The sequence below is a fragment of the Molothrus ater genome, chromosome 23, assembly GCF_012460135.2.
Source record: "Molothrus ater isolate BHLD 08-10-18 breed brown headed cowbird chromosome 23, BPBGC_Mater_1.1, whole genome shotgun sequence".
Classification (NCBI taxonomy): domain Eukaryota; kingdom Metazoa; phylum Chordata; class Aves; order Passeriformes; family Icteridae; genus Molothrus; species Molothrus ater.
In genome coordinates this window covers 6,594,150-6,617,038 of record NC_050500.2, presented here as the reverse complement: position 1 = coordinate 6,617,038, position 22,889 = coordinate 6,594,150, and the positions used below count along the sequence as shown (strand labels likewise).

Below are 22,889 nucleotides of genomic sequence, written 5' to 3'. Positions count from 1 at the left end.
GGTCAAACCCTCGCTGCCTTTGATGCAGCTCCAGGGGCTGAAACGTCCGAGGTCTCTTTGGCCCCAAAAGTTAAAGGGTAACAGGTCCTGGTCCGGCTCCTTTCAGTGTTCCAGTGGAAAATGTAATTGAATTTGCACACAAAAAATCTTCCTGCTTTGAGGCCCGAACCAGATGAACTAATTGGGTTTTTGTTGGTGTTTTTTTTCCTTTTTTTTCTTTTTTTTTTTTTTTTTTTTTGGCAGCAAAAATGCCAGATTTGTTCCCGGGGCTGAGCTGATGGTGATGCTCTGCCCTTCACACGGGGACCCCGCTCCCGCCAGGGATCAGCACAATTTCCCCGGGGTAATTCCGAGTTAAGGGTGGAAAGGGCTGGCAGGGGAAGGGCCGGGGGTTCCTGAAGCCTCTCGGTCGTGTCGGGGGGAGCGGGGACAGGGGACGGTCACCTCGGGGGGCCCGCCCGGCGCTCAGATGCCGAGCGGCTCCAAATCTCCGAATTTAGCATAACCTTATTGACATCAATTAAAGTGGCAAATTGGAAATATTTGGAGCCTGGCAAGTGGTAAAATGAGCCCTTTATCCGCCAGCAGCGGCCTGGTGAGCTTTTGTGCCGGGGCTGCATTCTCGGCGAGGACACTGGGGGGGTTTATGGGGCCGAGGTTCCCCTTCCTGCTCACCCCGACACCTTCCCGGCCCCTCCTCCGTGCCCCAGCGGGCTCCGGGGTGAATGCCCAGCCACGAGCTGGCCTCTGCTTTCTAAAGCATCTCCTCCTCCCCCCGGAAGGGCTCGGGAGCGCTGCAAAGACGCTTTGCCTGCATGGAAAATCCCCTCCCGGCTCCGCTCCGCCAGGAGAATTTGTCCGGGAGGGGAACTGGGCAGCGGGGGGTGGAGGGGGTTGGGTAAAACCCTGGAAAATCCATCTAACCCCGAGCGTGGGGCTGGGCTGGCCGTGGGGCTGGGGCACGGAGTGAGCTTTGAGAGAGGGAAGGGCTCCTTCCCCCCATCCCTGGCCCATTCCCCCCATCCCTGGCTCATTTCCTCCATTCCGGGCTCCTTCCCCCCCGTCCCAGGCTCATTTCCCCCCATCCCTGGCTCGTTCCCCCAGGTCCGGGCTCGTTCCCCCCATCCATGGCCCATTGCCCCCCATCCCTGGCTCATTCTCCCCATCTCTGGCTCATTTCCCCCATTCGGGGCTCCTTCCCCCCCATCCCAGGCTCGTTCCCCCCATCTCTGGTTCATTCCCCCCATCCCTGACTCATTCCACCCCCATCCCTGGCTCTTTCCCACCATCCCTGCTCCTTTCCCCCATTCCCTGACTCATTCCCCCCCATCCATGCTCTTCCCCCCCCATCCCTGGCTCGTTCCCCCATCTCTGGTTCATTCCCCCCATCCCTGACTCATTCCACCCCCATCCCTGGCTCTTTCCCACCATCCCTGCTCCTTTCCCCCATTCCCTGACTCATTCCCCCCCATCCATGCTCTTCCCCCCCCATCCCTGGCTCGTTCCCCCATCTCTGGTTCATTCCCCCCATCCCTGACTCATTCCACCCCCATTCCTGGCTCTTTCCCACCATCCCTGCTCCTTCCTCCTATTCCCTGACTCATTCCCCCCCATCCATGCTCTTTCCCCCCATCCCTGGCTCATTTTCCCCCATCTCTGGCTCCTTCCCCCCATCCCAGACTCGTTGCCCCCCATCCCTGACTCGTTCCCCCATCCCAGGCTCATTCCTCCCATCCGTAGCTCGTTCCCCCCATTCCAGACTCATTCTCCCCCATCCCAGACTCTTTCCCCTCCCCATCCCTGCCTCATTCCCCCCATTCCAGGCTCTTTCCTCCCATCTCTGGCTCCTTCCCCCTGAAGTCTTGGCTCGTTCCCTCCCATCCGTGCCTCGTTCCCCCCATCCCTGCCTCACTGACCCCTCCTCCTCCAGCCTTTCCGCCCTGCTCTGAGCTCAGACTTCTCTGCTGCTCCCCCAAAGTTAAGCCCGGCTCAGCTGCCCCCACACCGAGCTTAGCAGAGCCTGGATCGGCTCTCCAGAGCCTCGTGGCAGGGATTAAACCCCGAGGTGCTTCCATGGGAATGTTCAGACCTAAAAACGCCCCCGTGGGGCTCCCACGGGACTGGGGATGAAGAGAGGAAAGCACATTTAACACTCAGGAGAGTGGCTTAATCCAGGACTGGGGTGCTGAGCAGTCCTGGGGGTGCCACACGGACCCCCCAGGCTCTGCAGAGTGGGGAAATCCCAGAAGGGCAGCCTGGGGGCTCTCCCAGCTGCAGAGTCAATTGTGGGCTCCCCCTAAAGCCCAGAGCCTGGGATCAGCCCCCATCTCCTCTGGGCTGGAGGAGCTGGGGCTGTGTCCTGAGGGACACCCAGGGCCCTCACACAGAGCCCCGGGCACGCCCGGAGTGAATTCACCAGCAGAACCGGCTTTGGTTTAAAACAACAAACGCACAGAAAACACGGACGTGGGGGCTGTGAGTTATTTCTGGAAGCTCTGCCCTCTCTCCTCGCCCTCGCTGAGCTGTCCAGGCCTGGCAGTGCTGCCTGGCCCCGCAGGTGCAGAGAGGATTTCAGGAATGGCCCAGGGAGCTGCGGGGTTTGTGCTGCTCTGCTCCCTCCCTCCCGGCCCCGCCGTGCCCCAGCTGCTCCTGATTACCCCGAGAAAAGGACCCGAGGCTCCCCAAGGCGGGGAGAGCCACATTAACACTTCCTTTTAGGAAAAAAAGGGGGATGTAAAGCAAGGCTGGCAAATGAAACCCAGATTCACACTCCAAATTCAGGCAGCGGGGCAGATGGCTTCCACAAATCCCACAAAAAAAAGGAATTGGGTTCAATTGGTGGGAATCAGGAGCTGTGCCTGAGCTCAGCTCTGCCCCCGGGGCCTCTCCAGGCCGGCCTTGGCTCCAGCAGCCCCGGCCCTGGGAGATCCCAGTTCCTGCTCTCCCTCTGGGATCCCTGCAGGGACACTGCCCCACCGAGGGACGGCTCAGAGGGACAAATTTCCCTCTGGGAATCCGCCAGGACGCCGGGATTCCCTCCCAGCGCTGCTGAATTCCCAATTCCTGTTCCCCTTCCGGAACCCCTGCAGGGACACTGCCCCACCGAGGGACGGCTCAGAGGGACAAATTTCCCTCTGGGAATCCACCAGGACGCTGGGATTCCCCTCAGCCCCCTTCCAGTTCCTGCTCTCCCTCTGGGATCCTTGCAGGGACACTGCCCCACCGAGGGACGGCTCAGGGGCTGAATTTCCCTCTGGGAATCCACCAGAACACCGGGATTCTCTCCCATCCCTGTGAGTTCCCAATTCCTGCTCCCCCTCTGGAGCCTTTGTGGGGACACTGCCCTGCTGAGGGACAGCTCAGGGGCCAAATTTCCTTCTGGGATCCATCAGGACACCGGGATTCGCTCCCAGCCCCGCTGAATTCCCAATTCCTGCTCCTCCTCGGGAACCCTGCAGAGACGCTGCCCTGCCGAGGCACAGCTCAGCCCGGCCTGAAGTGGGCCAGGAAGGGCTGGATTTCCCTCTGGAATTCCACAGGGGAACATTGGGACACTGGGATCCCCTCCCAGCCCTGTGGAGCTCCCGGTCCCTGCTCCCCCTTGGGAACCCTGCAGGTTCCCCTGCCGAGGGACAGCTTAGGGGGCCGAATTTCCCCCTGTGAATCCACCAGGACACCGGGATTCCCTCCCAGCCCTGCCAGGATGGGGAATGGCTGCCTCTGGGACGGGGGATTCATCCCAGCTGGATGTTCCTGTAGATTTCGGGTGGCCGAGGGGACCCTGACAGCTCAGCTGAGCCCCAAAATTGTCCGGTCCCTCTCCAAGAACGCTGACCATGGGAAGCCCCTGCCCTTCCTGGACAGGCTGAGGGGGATTTGGGATTGAGAATTCCCTTCCCAGACATGCTGAGGGGGATCTGGAGCCGAGAATCCCCTTCCTGGACAGGCTGAGAAGAATTTGGGGCCGAGAAGCCCCTGCCCTTCCAGGACAGGCTGAGAGGGATTTGAGGCTGAGGATTCCCTTCCCACACAAGCTGAGGGGAATTTGGGGCTAGGATTCCTCTTCCCAGATGGGCTGAGGGGGATTTGGGGCTGAGAATTCCCTTCCCAGACAGGCTGAGATGGATTTGGGGCCGGGAAGCCCCTGCCCTTCCCAGACAGGCTGAGGGGGATTTGGGGCTGAGCTCCCTGAGCTCTGCACAAGTTCAGATTTGACTTTCCTAGCCCAGGACATGAAGGGGTTTGGGATATCAAGAGGGAACCAGAGGTTCCTGTTCCCTCCTTCCACCCAGCAGGGCAAACCCTGCAGAGCCCTCCTGTGCCCGTGTCCCCAGCCTTCTCCTTCCAGCTGCAGAAACTCATTTTCCAGGCCACTTTTGAACTCTGGATCCCCTCCTCAAGAATGCAAAGTCCTTCTCCCTTCCCTCTCTGACCTTGCTGCCTTCTAATTTATGACTTCTTGGTGCATTATCATCCCTGACTAAAAATCAATGCCCGCTCCACATCTGCCGGGGTTTATCTGCAGGGGGATCTGCTCGCTGTCCATCAGTGGGACTGACAGCAGGACTGGCCCTCTCCCTCCCTGCCATCCTCATCCTCTCCCTTCCCCTGGCCCAAATCCACCCTTGGGCTCGCATTTAGGGCTGAGTCTTGCCTGGGGCCTCATCCCTGCCTTTCCTGGGTAGGGATGAGCGGGGAGAGGTCCTGGGGTGTGGGGCTGGTGCACAAAGACCCTCCTGGATGAAAGCAGCAGCTCCCCCCTCACCTCCTGCTGCTGCTCCCTCCCTCCCCACCCTCCCCAGCAGCTCCCCCCGCTCCCCCCGGGACGTTTCATCGCTCTCTCCCCTGCTATAAAAGGAGGGGAGTTAAAAAAATGTAATTAATTCCCTCCATTTCTGAGCTGGCCCTCGGGGCCTGTGGCCGCGGAAGCTGCAGCGGGGGAAATGTGCACCCTTTATGATAAAGGAGCGGCTCTGGGGAGGGAAGCGCAATTAGGACCTTCCAGCTGGGCAATCAGGAGCTGCTTTTGGGGTGCAGGGGGCCGGAGGGGACCCGGGTGATGGGGACAGATAACACAGGGACAAGGGCAGGGCAGCAGCCGGGTCTGGTGCCAGGCCTGGCCCTGGCAGAGCTGGGGCTGCCCCGTGGTGGCTGCTGAGAGCCACGGGACAGCCCCAGAGTGACCACAGCTCCTTCACTGTGGGACAGCCCCAGAGTGACCACAGCTCCTGCCCTAAAACAGCCCAGAGTGACCACGGCTCCTGTCCTAAAACAGCCCAGAGTGACCACAGCTCCTGCCCTAAAACAGTCCCAGAGTGACCACAGCTCCTGCCCTAAAACAGCCCCAGAGTGACCACAGCTCCTTCACTGTGGGACAGCCCCAGAGTGACCATGGTTCCTGCCCTCTGGGACATCCTGGAATGACCACAGCTCCTGCCCTAAAACATCCCAGAGTGACCACAGCTCCTTCCCTACAGGACAGCCCCAGAGTGACCACAGGTCCTTCCCTGTGGGACATCCCTGGAATGACCACAGCTCCTGCCTTAAAACATCCCAGATTGACCATGGCTCTTTCCCTGTGCGATATCCTCAGAGTGACCACAGCTCCTGCCCTAAAACAGCCCTGGAGTGACCGTGACAACAGTTCCTGCCCCAAAACATCCCAGAGTGACCAGAGCTCCTGCACTAAAACAGCTCCAGAGTGACCACAGCTCCTGCCCTGTGGGACATCCTGGAATGACCACGGCTCCTGCCCTAAAACATCCCAGAGTGACCACAGCTCCTTCACTGTGGGATATCCTGGAGTGACCACAGCTCCTGCCCTGTCCCTGAAGCTCCCCAGGATCCCCAGGTGACCCCTGGATACTGCGGGGACACATCCAGGGACACATCCATGGACGCACCCGGGGACATCCAGGGACACCCTGGGAAGGGCTCCTTGCCCTGTGGTTCCTGGGGCTGTGGTGCTGCTCTCCTGGGAACGGGAACAAATGGGGACAAATGGGGACAACCCTCCCTGGCTGGCAACGAATGGGATCTGTTGGACTTTTTGGGGCCACACCAGGCAAGAAGCCCCAGGAAATTCCCTGCAGGGCAGGCTGAAATCTCCTCAGCTTCCAGCTCCTGGGCTGTTCCCACCTCCCTTCCCCGGGCACAGCAAACCCTCCTGCTGGGAAACCCGCTGGATCCCTGGGATTTAGGGAGGACAAAGCTCTCCCAGCTCCTCCTGGGGTCACCTCCACCCCTGGCTGCTCCAGCTCCTCTCCAGGTCGTGCCCTGCCCTCCCAGGCAGTTTTGGGGGCACCCAGCTCCATCCTGCCCATCTTTCCCTCTCACCCTGCTCGTGGCAGAAGGAAAAACCCTTCCCCACATTAAAGCTTTTTGATCTCTGTGGATTCATTTCCACTTGGCGGGAAGAGGAAGAGTCGATTATTCCACACATACATTAAATGGGAACAAAATGAAGAGGGGACTGTAGGATGGCTGAAAGCCGAAGAAAGAGTTAGGAGGAGATAAATACACTTTCCCCAAAGATCTCCACTTGAAAGGAGGATAAATATATGCAAATATGCCCCTAGGTAGGACTAAAATGGCTTGTGTAGCAATCGCTAACACTGCACTCACAAAACCAAGCAATTAATTTCAAATATTTTCTAAATCACCGCAGCCAGCTGAGCTGGATCCCAGCATTCCAGACCGAGCACCCCCTAAATTTGCTTTGCAGATCCAGAGGGTGCTTCACCCTTCCTGCACCTGGAAAATCCCTGATCCTGTCACTGCAGCTCCGTGCGTGCAGCAGCACTGCCAGGCAGGGTTTGGAGCAAACTGGAGCCTGTGGTGGGGTTTGGGTGCTCTGAGGTGCTCTGGGGTTTGGGTGCTCCTGAGGACCCTGCAGGTGTTTCCCAAGCCCAGCCATTCCCTCCAGGGCGACCCCGCTGACCTCGAGCTCGGCCCTGCCTCTCTCAGGTGTGATCAAAGCCTCCACTTGGATTTTGGGGGATTCAAGGTTGGCAAACCCAGGGCTGATCCCCGGCCTCAGCCCCTCGGGTGTTCATCCCCCTTCCAGGAGCGAGGGGAGCAGTGGAGGAGCCCCCACAACCCCACGGCTCCTCCTGATAGGGGCCGGCTCCAGAGCTGCTGCTGGGGAGCTGCAAAATCCCAATTTCCAACCCCAAACCTCAGCTGGAAAAGGTGTGGAGAGCTGGGAACGGAACACGACGTGCCTGAATCCCACATTCCCTGCGCCCCTGGGACACCAGAGCAGCCCCAAACAGCAACCAAGCAACCCCGGGCCGGCAGCGGCGCTTCCCGCGGCTCCAGAGCCCCGAGGGACACCGTGGCAGCGCGGGGACGGCTCGGGGACACGGCAGGTGACATGGAGATGAGCGCCCTACAATGGCCCTGCTCGCCGGATGGATGGGAAGCGCCACACACCGACGATGGAGAGGTGCCGGGGGTGGGATGGAGCCGGGGATGCGATGGAGCTGCGGGGGCTGCGAGGGACAAGGAGGAGGAGGAGGAGGAGGAGGAGCGGGGGTGGGAGGTTGTTACCTGATTGTTCAGGGCTATGGTGAGGTTCCAGCGGGAGCACTGCATCTTGTTTTGGGCACCCTGCTTCTGTAGGGATGTACAAATCACAGACAAGGTCTGAGGAAAGGCGCTGAGCTACGCGCAAAGGGCTCGGCCCGAGGGGAGAGGGGCGGCTGCTGCTCTGGGGGGAGCGGCGGGGATCCCACGAGGGAATCGAGGGAATCGGGAGCACTGCGGGGTCAAACATCTGCTGAGGGCTCCGAGAAATCCCACGGGAGAAGTGGGACAGGGAGGGGAAGAGCGAGAATTGAGTTAGAAGCTGCTTGGTGTGGGGACATGACACAGTCCCTGCCTTGGGACACCAAACTCTGCTCTGGGACACCAGATGCTGCTTTGGGACACTGAAATCTGTCTTGAGACACTGCAATCTGTCTTGGGACACCGAAATCTGCTCGCAAACATGAGCCACGGTCCCTCTCCTTAGGACACCAAACTCTGCTTGGGACACCAAAATCTGCTTGGAAGTATGAGTCATTATCCCTGGCTTTGGGACACCAAACTCTGCCTTGGGACACCAAACTCTGCTCCAAAACACGAGCCACTGTCCCTATCCTTGGAACACCAAACTCTGCTCACAAACTCAAACCACAGTCCCTGGCCTGGGACACCAGACTCAGCTCTAGGACACCAGATTCTGCTCTGGGACACCAAACTCTGCTCCAAAATGTGAGCTGTGGTCCCTGGCTTTGGGACACCAAACTGTGCTTTGGGACACCAATCTCTGCTCACAAACGTGGGCCATGGTCCCTGGCTTTGGGACACCCAACTCTGCTTCAAGACACGAGCCATTGTCTCTGGCCTGGGACACCAAACTCTGCTCTAGGACACCAAAATCTGCTTTAGGACACCAAAATCTACTTGGAAACATGAGCCATTGTCCCTGGCCTTGGGTCACCAAAATCTGCTCTGGGACACCAATCTCTGCTGCAAAACACCAGCCGCTGTCCCTGTCCTTGGGACACCAATCTCTGCTCACAAACACGAGCCACGGTCCCTGGCCTGGGACACCAAACTCTGTGGCAGCAGCTCTCTCTGGCCATAGAAACACAACTTTCCCAGGCATCGTCCTGGGAAAGGCTGTGAGAAGATCAGAGAAAAGAATTATAAATAAATCTTATCTTAACCTGCTGCACCTGGTGTTGTGAACATGCGGAATGGGTTATGGAGATTTGTTTACCAAAGGGTGGTTTCTTAATTAGCCAGTGGTGATGCTGTTTTAATTAAAGGATCAATTAGGTCCACCTGCAGCAAATTAGGGTATAAAAAGCAATGGGTTTGTTAATAAAGTGAAATTAGCCTTCTGCGAATGTCTTGAGTCTATGTCACTTGTCACCTGGTCTGGACCCCATTACAATGACAAAACTCTGCTCGGGGACACCAAAATCTGCTCACAAACACGAGCCAAGGTCCCTGGCTCTGGGACACCAAACTCTGCTCCAAAAGACGAGCCATTGTCCCCATCCTTGGCACACCAAACTCTGCTTTGGGACACCAAATTCTGCTCTGGGACACCAATCTTTGCTCCTAAATATGAGCCATGGTCCCTGGCTTTGGGACAGCAATCTCTGCTCTGGGATGCCAAACTCTGCTCCAAAACATGAGCCATGGTCCCTGGGTTGGGACCCCAAACTCAGCTCTGGGACACCAAAATCTGCTCTGAAACACAAAACTCTGCTCAAAAACATGATCCATGCTCCCTGACTTGGGACAGCAGACTCAGCTTTGGGACACCAAACTCTGCTAAACATGAGCCATGGTCCTTGGCTTTGGGACACCAGACTCTGCTCTGGGACACCAAACTCTGCTGTTCCCCAGAGAAAAGCAGGAAGCAAAGGCTTGGCCAGGCTGGGTCACCAGGGAGGAAACACAAAGGGGTTTTGTGGCCTGGGGGCTGGGGGAGGCCAGCGGGGTCCCAGGTTCTGGACATTGATTTCACCAACCGGGAAACACCGGGAGAGGCTTGAGCCAAGAGGAGAAGGAGCCCGTCCACACCCTGAACTCCCACAGGGCTCCGATTTCCAGGGGCAGCTCCCCTCGGGGAAGGAGCAGTTTGTGCTTTACACCCATCAGTGCCGTGCTTTGTCTCGTCAGCATCAGCATTTTTCCTGATTTCATCAGGATCCTGAGACATTTGATAGAGAAAACCCAGGATGGAGCCCGGGCTGCCCCAACGTGCTGCTCATGATAGTGTAGGGATAAAATGTTTCTAAAATCATGGTATATTCAGGGGAGCTAGAAAGAAAGTTGGGCTTAGTAGGCCCTGGGAAATGTTAGGCCTTGTGATAGCTGGATCATGTGAAATTTTACCTGTGTAACCAGTATATGATAAATGATGTAATTGTTAGATGTGATGATTGTTTAGTAATTAGATGTAATTATTGTTTAATTGTAAAAAGAATCATGAGAAACTATGCTCAAGGGTTTGAGGGGGATCACAGAAACCCCTGCTTGGATGAAATCAATGTATACAATAGAACAATGTAAGTTTAATAATCAATAGGTAGGTATATAACAATATAATATAAAACATGTTCATCCTGAACCCATGCAGGGTCAGGTTTGGGTCTGTGTGCCCCTGACACCCAGAGCTCTTCAATAAAATCACCTGCACAGAATCATTCCATAATTATGTGTTCCTGAACGCTAACCGGCAAACGGAGCTGCCCCAGCCTCCTGATTTTTGAGTCACCATGAGCAAACTCCATCCTGGTGCTGCTCCCACCCTCCCCGTGTTTAACCTCACATTTCTCTGTGGATATTTCAGAAGGGAGAAATTTTCTGGGTGGGAAAATCCCCCTGGTGGAATGGGAAGCGTTTCTGGGACACTTCACCCCGAGTATCCGGGGCAGGAACAGGAATCCTTGCTCGTGGGGTTTTGGGACAAAGTCACCTGGGAGAGAAAGCAGGAAGACAGAACCATGGAAAACTGGAATTCCCAAATGCTTCCAGACCAATGGAAGGACTTGGGGTAGATTTGGGCTTGGGAGTGGGTCAGGCTTGTGGCTTTTGTTCTGCATTTTTGGGTAAGCTCAGACCCGCTGGGGGAAGGAGGAGCTCTGGGGGCTTGGTGAGGGGTACAAAGGGCCAAGAAAGGAACAAACACACCCAAGGTTCCCAGTAAAACAGCCCAAAACCTGCAGCACCGAGGAGTCTCAGCAAATTCCAGCTGCTTTAGGAACTTCACTTATTCCTCTGACAAAGCCAGAACCAAACAAATCCACGGCAAGGTCTCCTCTTCACCTCCTCCCTTGTCCCTCCTCTCCCTCACTCCATTCCCAACCCCAATCCCAGCAGTGTAGCCGCTGGGCCCCCTGATGGAGCTTCCAAAGGAGATTTCCTGGGATGCTCTGGGCCCTGGGAGTGCGGGGGAGCCTCTGCCAGCGCCAAAGGAGCTGCACCACAAAGAATCCCCGGCGGGGTTCCCGGCCCCGGGCGAGGCTGCTCCGTGTGCTGATAGCCCCATAAGCTCATTGATAGCCCCGTGGGCTGATTGATAGTCCCAGCCCTGCCCCAGCCCTGTTCCGGGCTCCTCGCACTGATAGTGATGCCTCAGGATTTTAGTTTCTATATTTTCCACGTATTTGTGACCCTGCAGTTCTTCAGTGTGTAACTCCAAACCCCACCCGCAGTGCCAGCTGCTGTTCTCCCGTTTGGGGCAGACACAACAATTCCTCTCCAGGCCTGGCAGTCAAGGACACCTCAGTGCCTCAGGCCCCCAGAGATTCAACAAAAGGGAGCTGGGGGAGCAAACTTGGGGTGAATGGCTTCATTAGCTGAAGCTGTAATTGGAGGATTAACCCCCAACATGCAAATGGACCAAAGTTATCAAAGTGTGACCCGTGGTCTCACAAAACTCACAAAACCCGTGACCCATGGTCCATTTTTGGGTGCAACCCCTGGGGAGGCTTCATCTGCCCGAGATGTACCTGAGGGCCCCTCAGTACATACAAACGCTTTTTATTCCTTTAATTTTATTCCCTTCATTCTATTCCCTTCATTTTGTCTGGCTCTGTTTTTAGGTAGCCCCAAAAGGCATCAATAGCCCCAGCCCTGCCCGGGGCTCCTCTCGGCCTGCCCCCGCTCTCTCTGATCTATCGAGGGCTGTAATCAGTTAAGCCCGGCTTAAGCGCGGTGTAAGAGACCCCGCTCGGCCCGGCCGTGCCCGCGGGGCTCGCAGAGGTCACGGCGGTGAAACGGCGCTGCTGGGCCCGGCAAGTGCAGCGGGGACCGAGCACCGAGCAGCCCGAGGAAAGGGAAAATCAGCGGCGCCGAGCTCCCTGCTCGCTCCCTCTCCCCATTCCCGGCGGGTTTTAGGGGAGGTTTCCCTTCCCAGCCCGCCCCAAAGCCTGAGCAGGATCCCGGGAGATCCCGGCAGAGCCTCGGCTCTGGGGGGGTTTTCTGGGGCTGCCACGGGAGGGGGATTATTAAAGTCAGGGTCTCTTTTTCCTTCACCCAAAGGAGAATCCCAGCTCCCGAATCCAAGGAAACGCCGCTCCCGGCCCTGCACGTGCTCTCCCTCCCGAGCCCTCTCGGCTGCTGGGGCTTCAGGAGCCGCTGAAACACCACCGAACATGAGCCTCCAAAGCCTCCCAGAAAAGCGGGAATCGGAGATGAAGGAGCTGCATCCAGCGCGGGATCGTTAAAAGGGATCGCTAAAATCCCTTCCAAAAACCCTGCAGGCACAAGCCCTGAGGAATACCCAGAATTTGTGGGGTTTTCTCCTTCCAAGAGCAGCCCTGACACACCCTGGCCTGGTCACCCACTCCTAAATTCTCCCTGAAGGATCCCAAATCTCCTCTCAGCTGCTGAAGGATCCCAAATCCTCTCTCAGCTGCTGAAGGATCCCAAACCCCCTCTCGGATGCTGAAGGATCCCAAATCCCCTCTCAGCTGCCGAAGGATCCCAATTCCCCTCTCAGCTGCCGAAGGATCCCAAATCCCCTCCGGGCTGCCGAAGGGTCCATCCCTGGTGGATGCAGCGGGGAAGGAAGCAGGATCGGCACTGAAATCCAGGCTGAAGGAGCGCCGATATTTCAGCTCCAACGCCTCTCCTGCCCCCTTCTCTCCAGGAAGGGCCATTCCTTGGATGCTGCAGGGAACAGGAGCCCTTTGTGTGCCCCGTTTGCCGCTGCTCCCGCCCTGCCGGGTCCCAGCAGCGCCGATTCCATCCTGAGAGAGCCCGAGGGAATCTCTGGGCAGCAGCGGCACCGCCCGAGGCCATTTCTGAAATCCCAGAGCTCATTCCTGCCCCCCAGACGGGAGAAACCCGGCAGCATTCGCTGCCCTCACCCCAAATTCCACCTGGCCCTAATCCCAAACTCCGGGCTCCGAACACCCCCGGCTGAGCGGGCACTGCCCCACAGGAATCGCCGATTTTGGGGATAAAACCCGGCAGGGTTGATTAGAAACGGCGCGGGCACACAAAGAGAACAGAATCTTCCCCCGCAGCGCTGAGAAAGGCCCGGGGGAGGAGGTTTGGATGCCCCAGCTCTCCCAAAGCCGCTCGGGTGGAGTTTTCCTGCCCAGCTCGAGGTGCTGACTCCAGCAGGAGATGGGATTAATCCCTCCCCGGGTGTCTCGGCTCTGCCGTACCTGGGCTGGCCGCGCAAACCCCGCACAATTCCCGCTGATTATTTATTTGTGTGCTCATCACAAACGGGGGAAGCCTCGGAACAGCGAGGGAGAAAAGCAGAAGCTCCTGGGTTAACGCCTCACTCGCCGCCCTTCCCGCTCCTTTGCGGGCACAATTTGAGTTTTTGGCCACCTCTGAAGGTGCTATGAATTAAAATATCTTTTAGAATGACAAAGCAAAGCCACCACGGAGCGATCTGGATCATCAGAGCAAAAAACCGCCTCTTTTTAACCCTTTTTTTTTTCCCTCACGGACGCCATCGATGGCCTGGAACCAGGAGATGTTTTTGAAGGGAAGATGCCCTGATGGAAGGCGGCTGGCTGCTGTGCCAGGGCTCTGCCTCACTGAAATCCAACCTTTTCCAAGGAAAACAGCCCCGCATCCACCGCGCGGGACCCGCAGCGCATCCCTCGCCCTCCCGCACCAAGGCGAGAACTTCATTCCTTAACCCCACAACTCCCGGCCGAGCCACGAGGTTTTTAATGAGAATATCTCGGTCCAAAACATGCAAAAAGCGGCAAATCCTCGCTCTGTGCCCGCCCTGGCTGCGGTGCCAGGGGCAGGAGCGCGGCTGCCACTCGAGCGGAGTTTTGGAGCATCTCCTGCCGCAGAAGTTTAAAAGCACACAAGGCTCCGCTGATCCCGAGATAACCGCTGGAAAAGGGATTAGAGATACTTAGCGGAGGAGAGGGAAGACTCAGGAAGGGCTGATCATTTCCAAGATATGACTATTTAAAGATAATGATTGCATAAATTTAATTAATGCATTTTCATGCCGCAAATGGCCGTTTTGTAATTAATGTATCTGGCCTCGCTAAGCATGGGAGATCACATCTCCCGCCCCCTCCCCTCGCGAGCCCCCCTCCGCCTCCCGTTTAATGAAAGACAGAGAGCAGATGACAGAAACAATTTGTCAGCCCGCGCGGGTGTCAGATGCCTAATTGGTTGCGCTGAGTTAGTGGGAAGTGAAGGGGGAGAGGGTCGGGCCTGGGGGGGCTCTTTTCCCTCTTTATGCCCAGCTCCGGGCCGGGTGTCCGCGCCGGGGGCGGGGGGAGCGAGGGGCGAGAGTGTTTCGTGTTAATTGATGGCGATTAGGACGCAGATTGGCTGTGGCAGGCGCTGGGCAGTGACAAGCGGGGGACACAGCGCACAGCTGGCACATGTCACCGCTGCCGGCAGCAGGACAGCGCCCGCGCTCCTGGCCCGCCCGCTCGCTCCCGCCTCGATCCCATCTCGATCCCATCTCGATCCCATTTCGCTTCATCCCGATCCCATCCCGATCCCAGATCCCATCCTGCTCCTATCTCTATCCCATCCCGCTCCCATCCCGATCCTATCTCGATCTCATCCCGATCCTGTTCTGCTCCCATCCCAATCCCGATCCCATCCCTCTCTATCCCGCTCCCATCCCGTTTTCATCCTGATCCTATCTCGATCCTGTCCCGGCCCCATCACGAACCCATCCCACTCCCATCCCGCTTTCATCCCGACCCTATCCCAATCCCACCCCTCTCTATCTCACTCCCATCCCGATCCCGATCCCATCCCGCTCCTATCCCGCTCCCATCCCTCTCTATCCCAATCCCATCCCGCTTTCATCCCGATCCTATCCCAATTCCCATCACTCTCTATCCTGCTCCCATCCTGATCCCATCCCGATCCCGCTCCCATCCCTCTCTATCCCAGTCCCATTCCGCTCCCATCCCGATCCTATCCCAATCCCACCCCTCTCTATCCCGCTCCCATCCCGCTCCCATCCCAATCCCGCTCCCATCCCGCTCCCATCCCAATCCCACCCCTCTCTATCTCACTCCCATCCTGATCCTATCCCATCCCGCTCCTATCCCGCTCCCATCCCTCTCTATCCCAATCCCATCCCGCTTTCATCCCGATCCTATCCCAATTCCCATCACTCTCTATCCTGCTCCCATCCTGATCCCATCCCGATCCCGCTCCCATCCCTCTCTATCCCAATCCCATCCCGCTTTCACCCCGACCCTATCCCAATCCCACCCCTCTCTATCCTGCTCCCATCCCGATCCCGCTCCCAGCTCTGCTCCCACCCTCCGGCTCAGCGAGGGACCGGGATCTCGGCACGGGGTTTGGGGCTCTGGGGAAAAGCTGAACCCCCCAAAACCAGGCTCAGCCCGGGATTTATCCTCCCTGAGCCCTGCCAGGGAAAATCTCCGTGTCCCGCCTGCTCCCGTCCCTGCCTCACTGCGAGCCGGTTTTAAAGCCGAGATTAAGGCAGGGCGGAGTTAATGCACGGACCAGCTGCTGCCGGGGCTTTGCGGGTGCCTTTGCACAAGGTTTGGGACTGCGGGGAAGAGCTGAACCCCAAAAAGCAGAGCCCAGCTCGGGCTTTAGCTGCCTCGAGCCCTGCCAGCCTTTGCACCTGAGAGATGCTGGGAAAATCTGCGTGTCCCGCCTGCTCCCGTCCCCGCCTCACTAGGAGCCGGTTTTAAAGCCGAGATTAAGGCAGAGCGGAGTTAATGTATGGACCAGCTGCTGCCGGGGCTTTGCGGGTGCCCGCGGGTCAGCGGCAGTAAAGCCTCGCCTGATTAATTCTGCCCTGGTCATTATGCGGAGGAGAAAAACCTCCCGTCCTCACAAAAACCGGGAATCTGGAGCTTCCGGGGGGGGAGCGACCCCGCACCCCGACAGGACACAGCGCACACGGCCCAAAGTCCCGCCAGGAGCAGGAATCGGCCTCGTTTCTGGAATGTTCTGCCGCTTTCCGGGGCTCTGAGCTGATCACAGCGCTCAGCAGCGGCAGCAGCAGCAGGCGCGGCGGGGCTCAGCTCGGCCCTGCCCCCGGGAAAAACAGCCCAAAAAAGGCCAAAACTCGAGTCCAAAAAAGGCCAAAACGTGAGCCAAATAAAGGCCAAAACTCGAGCCCAATAAAAGATAAAACTCGAGCCCAAGAAAGGCTAAAACTTGAGCCCAAGGAAGGCAAAGACTTGAACCCAAGAAGAGCTAAAATTCAAGCCAAATAAAAGCTAAATCTCGAGTAAAAAAAACCATAAAGCTTGAGTCCAAGAAAGGCAAAAGCTTGAGCCCAATAAAAGCTAAAACCTGAGACCAAGAAAGGCTGAAATGCCAGCCCAAGAAAGGCCAAAACTCGAGCCTTGAAAAGGTAAAACTCGAGCCCAAAAATGTAAAAACTCCAGCTCAAAAACCGTAAACCTCAAGCCCGAGAAAGACCAAAACTCGAGCCCAAAAAGGGTAGAATTTGAGCCCAAGAAAGGCTAAAACTCGGGGGTTTATTGGGGAGCAGGAATTTGAGCATCCCAAATGCCGGCAGGCTCGTTCCAGCCAGCCTTGGGATAAGCCAAGCCTAGCAAAGAGAGCTTCAGACCACGGGGTGGTTCGGGGTCTCCCTTGGCCCATCCCTGGGCGGTGTGAGGGAGGCTGATAAGGTTTGATAAGGTTTGATAAGGTTCGATAAGGTTTGATAAGGTTTTATCAGCTTTGTTTCAGTGCCACGCTCAGGAATGGGGTGGGGAGGAGGAGCTGAGAACAGAAAATGTGGGATTTCCACGCTGGGCCCTGATTTAAACCCACAAAAAGAGAAGCTCTGGCTTTAAATCCCAGCTCCTCCTGGAAAAGGTTGACAAAGGGTCAGCAGGTGAGGGATGAACGCTGTGGGAAGGATAAGCAGCATTTTCATCCAGGGGAAAAAGCCTTTCCATCGGCATCCATGCAGGGAGGGATTCATGCAGACACAAACATCGAGGCAGAAGCCAAAATGAGGCGAAACGCCGCGATTTGGGGCAAAGCACGAGGAAATTAACGAATTAACGACGCACTCAGGATCATTTCTGTCCTTTTGTTTACAAAGAGGGAAAACCAAACTCTCCAGGCTGCGCTGAAGGAAACGACCCCGTTTAGGTGTCCCCATCAGCCCCGACCCTCCCGGTGATCCCTTTTCCTTTGGGATGGGGTTCCAGGTGCACAGCAGGACCCCTCTGCCTCTGCTTGTTTGTGTCACCCGCACACAAAGAAGAACAAACCCCCCCAAATCCCGAATATTCCACACCTGGAGCGTGCCCTTCTCCCCCGAGCCCGGCTCTGGCTGTGCCCTTCCCCAGGAAGCAAATCCAGAAGAGAAGAGGGAGAAAGCCCTGGATTCCTGAACCTTTCCCTGCAAAGCCAAGTCTGCTCCAACCCTAAGAATGACAGAAAAAGGGGCGGAAAGTGCTGTGGGTGAAACGGAGGGATCGTTAAAATCCCTTCCAAAAATCCTGCAGGCACAAGCCCTGAGGAATACCCAGAATTTGTGGGGTTTTCTCCTTCCAAGAGCAGCCCTGACACACCCTGGCCTGGTCACCCGCTCCTAAATTCTCCCTGAAGGATCCCAAATCCCCTTCCTGGCTGCTGAAGGATCCCAAACCCCCTCTCAGCTGCTGAAGGATCCCAAATCCCCTCTCGGATGCTGAAGGATCCCAAACCCCCTCTCGGCTGTCAAAGGATCCCAAATCCCCTCTCAGATCCTGAAGGATCCCAAATCCCCTCCGGGCTGAGAGGACAAGCCGGGCCGGGCCGGGCTGGGCTGTGCCTGTCACGTCCCCCCCGCCCCGTGGCAAAGCAGCCCCGATGCACAACCGGGATTTATTAAATGACATCAACAACTGCCTCATTAAATCAGGGCTCCGAAGTCTTAATTTAAAGTGTCACCAACAATCAGGTGGTTCGGGCAGGCAGAGAAGGGGGAAAACGGGGCTCAGAAAGTCAGAACCAGAGCCCAGTTTGGGGGCAGGAGGTGATTTTTGCTTTCCTCGGGCCAGAGGTTGGGAAAATCTTTGGATTTTTGTGAGCCAGATGTTGGGAACATCTGTATTTTTGTGATTTTTTTGTGGGCCAGAGGTTGGGAAAATATTTGAATTTTTGCGATTTTTTGTGGGCCAGAGGTTGGGAAAATCTGGATTTTTGTGATTTTTTTGTGGGCCAGAGGTTGGGAAAATATTTGGATTTTTGCGATTTTTTGTGGGCCAGAGGTTGGGAAAATCTGGATTTTTGTGATTTTTTTGTGGGCCAGAGGTTGGGAAAATCTTTGGATTTTTGTGGGCCAGAGGTTGGGAAAATCCTCGTTCTGCGTTTGCTTTCGCAGGGTCCCCGCCGTGAACGCTCGAGCACCTTTGGGGTGTTTGAGATGCAGCGAAGGTTGAGGCCGAGATTGCCTCGCAATTGAAAACGCGGCCAGCGGTAAATTCGGTTTGTTCGCACCGGGAACGCTTCGGCTGCCGGGCAGGGGCGGGAGCCGCTCCCCGAGCCCCGGCCAAAATTAAATTTCAAAGTTTAATGAGTTGCGAAGGGCGCGGGATTAAAGCAGCGCGGTGCCCGCAGCGGAGCGGGGCCGGGAGGAGGGAGCGGGAGAGAAGAGGCAGCGGAAAAATCCCACCCAGCCCCGAACGTCAGGGAACAGAGCGAGTGAAAAATGTCAGGGCAAATTGCTCTTGACAGTGTTAATATCTGCACCTCATAGCAATAATTACATGTAAATAAATAGTGAAATAGCTCTCAGCTGGAGGCTGCGCTCCGCGCGCAGATGCCACTCACAGCCAGCTGGGGACCTTTCGCTCCTCCGCGGCCGCGTCCCCCCTCCCTCCTTCCCTCCCTCCTTCCCTCCCTCTCCTGTTTCACCCGTGCCAGAGCCGCCACAGCGAGCGCTGCCGGCCGCAGCTCTGAGCTCAGCCCGCTCCCAGCGCTCCTTCCCTCCCCAAACCCCGGGAAAACGACGCCGCTCCAGCCCCTGGGATCGGCAGCGAAAAGCGGCTTTGAAACCCCGGGCGTGGCGTGGGGGAAACGCGGGGATGGGATGGGGATGGGATGGGGATGGGATGGGATGGGGATGGGATGGGGATGAGGATGGGATGGGATAGGGATGAGGAGGGGATGGGATGGGGATGGGGATGGGATGGGATGGGGATGGGGATGGGGATGGGGATGGGGATGGGATGGGATGGGGATGGGATGGGGATGGGGATGGGATGGGATGGGGATGGGATGGGAAGGGGATGGGGATGGGATGGGAAGGGGATTGGGATAGGGATGGGGATGGGGATGGGATGGGGATGGGATGGGATGGGGATGGGGATGGGATGGGATGGGGATGGGATGGGATGGGGATGGGGATGGGATGGGGATAGGGATGGGGAGGGGTATGGGGATGACATGGCCATCCCTTCCCTCTCTGCAGGCTCCTGGGAGTGCCAGGAGCGCCGGGGCCATGCCAGGGTTGGGATTGCCCTGCTCTGGTCACCGAGCCCGGCTCTGGCTGTGAAGGACACTGGGGAATGTTGGGGTCAGCAGCGGGATCAGCAGGATCAGCAGGGTCAGAGGGAAGAGGCCTCATTTCCCTGGGAGATCCATCCCAGGGGCACCCCTGGGGATTTACTGCCCATCCTTGTGCACCCCAAAATCACCTCCACAACCCCCATCCTGCCGAGGGGTCACTGCAGAACCGCCCGGCCACGAGGGGACAGAGCCACAGCCCCGCCACCACTGGGGGCAGCCGGCCCCATTCCAGCCCCATGGCAGGCTGGAAAAACCAGGAATGACCAGGGAAGGGGATTTAGGGTGGCTGCTCACTGTCCCTGCCAGGAGGAACCCGGGATGGGGGAAAAGTGACACCGGGAGCAACCAGAGCGGTGCCACCACAGCCTGAGGAGTCCCTGCCAGGACAGAGATGGATACCGGGACCACGGGGGGAACAGGAGTGGGATGAGAGCTTGGAAAAGTGGAATGGAATGGAATGGGAGATGGAATAAAGACGTGGAATAATGGACTGGAACAGGAGATGGGATAAGAGATTGGAAAAGTGGGATGGGATGGGATGGGAAATGGGATGGAATGGGAGGAGATGGGAAATGGGATGGAATGGGAGATGGGATAAGAGGTTGGAAGAGGAGATGGGACAAGGGTTTCGAAGAGGAGATGAGATAGCTTGGAAGAGCAGGATGGAACAGGAGATGGGATGAGAGATTGGAAAAGTGGGATGGAATGGGAGATAAGAGCTTGGAGGAGTGGGGTGGAAGAGGAGATGGGGTAAGAGCTTGGAACAGGAAATAGGATAAGAGATTGGAAAAGTGGGATAGAATGGGAGATGGGATAAAGGCTTGGAAGAATGGAATGGAACAGGAGATGGGATAAGAGCTTGGGAAAATGGAATGGAACAGGAGATGGGATAAGAGCTTGGAACAGGAGATGGGATGAGAGATTGGAAAAGTGGGATGAAAGAGGAGATGGGATAAGAGGTTGGAATGGGAGATGGGATAAGAGCTTGGAAGAACAGGATGGAACAGGAGATGGGATGAGAGCTTGGAAGAGCAGCCCAGGCAGGATGAGCAGGTCAAGCTCCTTTGTTCCAGGACATCCCCTGAGCTGGACAGAGCGAGGCCGGGGCCTGGCTCCTGATCCTTGTGAGGGACGGTCCCTGTCACTGTCCCCTGGCAGCTCTGAGGGGAGAATTCCCATTATTCCCATGGGTTTGGGTAACACGGCCCAAGGCCTGAGGGGGAGAGGAGGAGGGAGTGCCCCCAAACACACACTGCAGAAACCTGGGACTGCAGAGCTCCTGCAGAGAAGGGGCCTGGGGCCAGCACAGGCCCTTGGCAAAGCCTCAGGGCTCCAGTCTGACATTTAAATGGGATAAAATCCCTGTGCCCCCATTCCTGGCCTGGGAATCACCACCTTCCCCCGTGGCACTGTGAGGAGAAACATCCCAGGGGAGGAGATCCTCGGGTGGGACAGGGAAAGCTTTGGGGAAAGGCAAGATTTCATTCCAGACCCATTCTGCTCCTTTTGGACAAAATCTCCTCTGCACCTTCCTCAATCCCAGCCCTACAGCCCAGCTCTGACTGGGAATTGTGGGGCTCTCACTGGGAGCTGTGGGGTTCTGCTGACCCTCCTTAAAGGGGTTATTCCTAAATACATCCAGCTGTTATTCCCAAATAAACCCGAAGATGTTCTCCACCACCAAACCCCTGCTCAGCAGCCAAACCCCAAACCCAAGACCCCAAACCCTGAGAGGAGGGAGAGGCACAGCCCATCCCAAACTGAGAGCATGGAGAGGCTCCTGCACACCTCATCCCAAACTGAGAGGAGGAAGAGGCTCCTCCACCCTCATCCCAAACCCCAAAAGAGGGAGAGGCTCCTGCACACTACAAACCCAAACCCTGAGAGGAGGGAGAGGCACCCCACATCCCAAACCCCAACAAGAGGAAGAGGCTCCTGCCATACCACAAATCCAAACCCCCAACAAAGGAGAGGCTCCTCCACACCACATCCCAAACCCCAAAAGAGGGAGAGGCTCCTGCACACCACAAACCCAAACCCTGAGAGGACGGAGAAGTTCCTGCTGCACCTTATCCCAAACCCTGAGAGGAGGAAGAGGCTCTTCCACCCTCATCCCAAACCCCAAGAGAAGGCAGAAGCTCCTCCACACCTCATCCCAAAGCCTGAGAGGAGGGAGAGGCACCCCACATCCCAAACTCCAACAACAGGAAGGGGCTCCTGCTGTACCACAAATCCAAACCCCAGAAAAAGGAGAGGCTCCTCCACACCACATCCCAAACTGAGAGCATGGAGAGGCTCCTGCACACCACATCCCAAACCCCAAAAGAGGGAGAGGCTCCTGCACAGCACAAACCCAAAGCCTGAGAGCATGGAGAGGCTCCTGCACACCTCACCCCCGTGCAAGGCAGGAGAGCTCGGAGGCCTCTCCTTTGGGGTAATGAAATTCCCCACACTGCACCGAGCCACAAACACAGCTCCATTCTTTGGAAAACAAATATGTTCTTTAGAGCTTCCTGCTTGTCAAACACCTTTTTGTTTAGCTCAACAACTAATCCACTTATCAGAGGATAAAGCTGCCAGTGAATCACCAGGATGATAAAAGCATGCACAAAATTAGCAAAAATTTGCCTATGGCTCCTGCACATTTAACAAACAGCAGCCAAGAGAAAAAATTATTCTTTTTTTTTTCTTTTTTATTTTTTTTTTTTCATAACTGAGATCCCCAGGAGAGATTCTGTCAGATAGCAGCTTTTTATTTTGCTCACAGTTTTTTTCCTCTCTCTCTCTCTCTCTTCCCACATAACCCAAGCACTGAGGCTGGGAGATGCTGGGAGCTGATATGAGATCCACGGAAATTGGCACTGTTTGAATAAGCAGGAGATGCAGCCGGGAGAAATTTTAATAAGTTGATTTTTTTTTCTTTTTTTTTTTTCTTTTTTTTTTTTTTTTTTTTTTTTTACATAAATGTTCAGGCATTGGCTGCTTCCCTCCAACCTCGGCGCTGCTGTGCCGCTCAGGAGGCTGCAGCACCTCGGAGGAGCCTGGGTTTGTCCTTCCCTGCTCCTCAGGGTGCCCTTTGGGGTTTTAATCTCCACATTCCTGCAGGGGGGATCCACCCTGATAACAGGATGGGGAAAATCCCCCGGGCTTTGTCAGGGTTGGAGCTGGGAGTGACCTGAGCAGGAAATCTCCTTCCCTGCCTCTCCTGAGCCCTGGAAGCCCCCCAGCTCCCATGGGTCACTGAGATTTACCTCTGAGACCCCTCAGCACCCATGGGTCACTGGGATTTACCTCTGAGACCCCCCAGCACTCTGGGGTCACTGGGATTTACCTCTGAGACCCCTCAGCACCCATGGGTCACTGGGATTTAC

At 56.6% G+C, this 22,889-nt stretch overlaps 1 protein-coding gene across 3 annotated transcripts in view; it reads right to left on the bottom strand.

Annotated features, from left to right (window-relative positions):
- PAX7 (paired box 7) overlaps window positions 1–22,889 on the bottom strand; it is a 134,571-nt gene that overhangs the window by 5,749 nt on the left and 105,933 nt on the right. The window contains exon 8 of one of the 3 annotated variants that reach the window (XM_036396244.2): window positions 7,552–7,617. The exons of the other annotated variants lie outside the window; for them this stretch is intronic. Coding sequence (XP_036252137.1) covers window positions 7,552–7,617 — 66 coding nt within the window. The remainder of the gene's footprint in view (window positions 1–7,551; window positions 7,618–22,889) is intronic. 3 annotated transcript variants of the gene reach the window in all.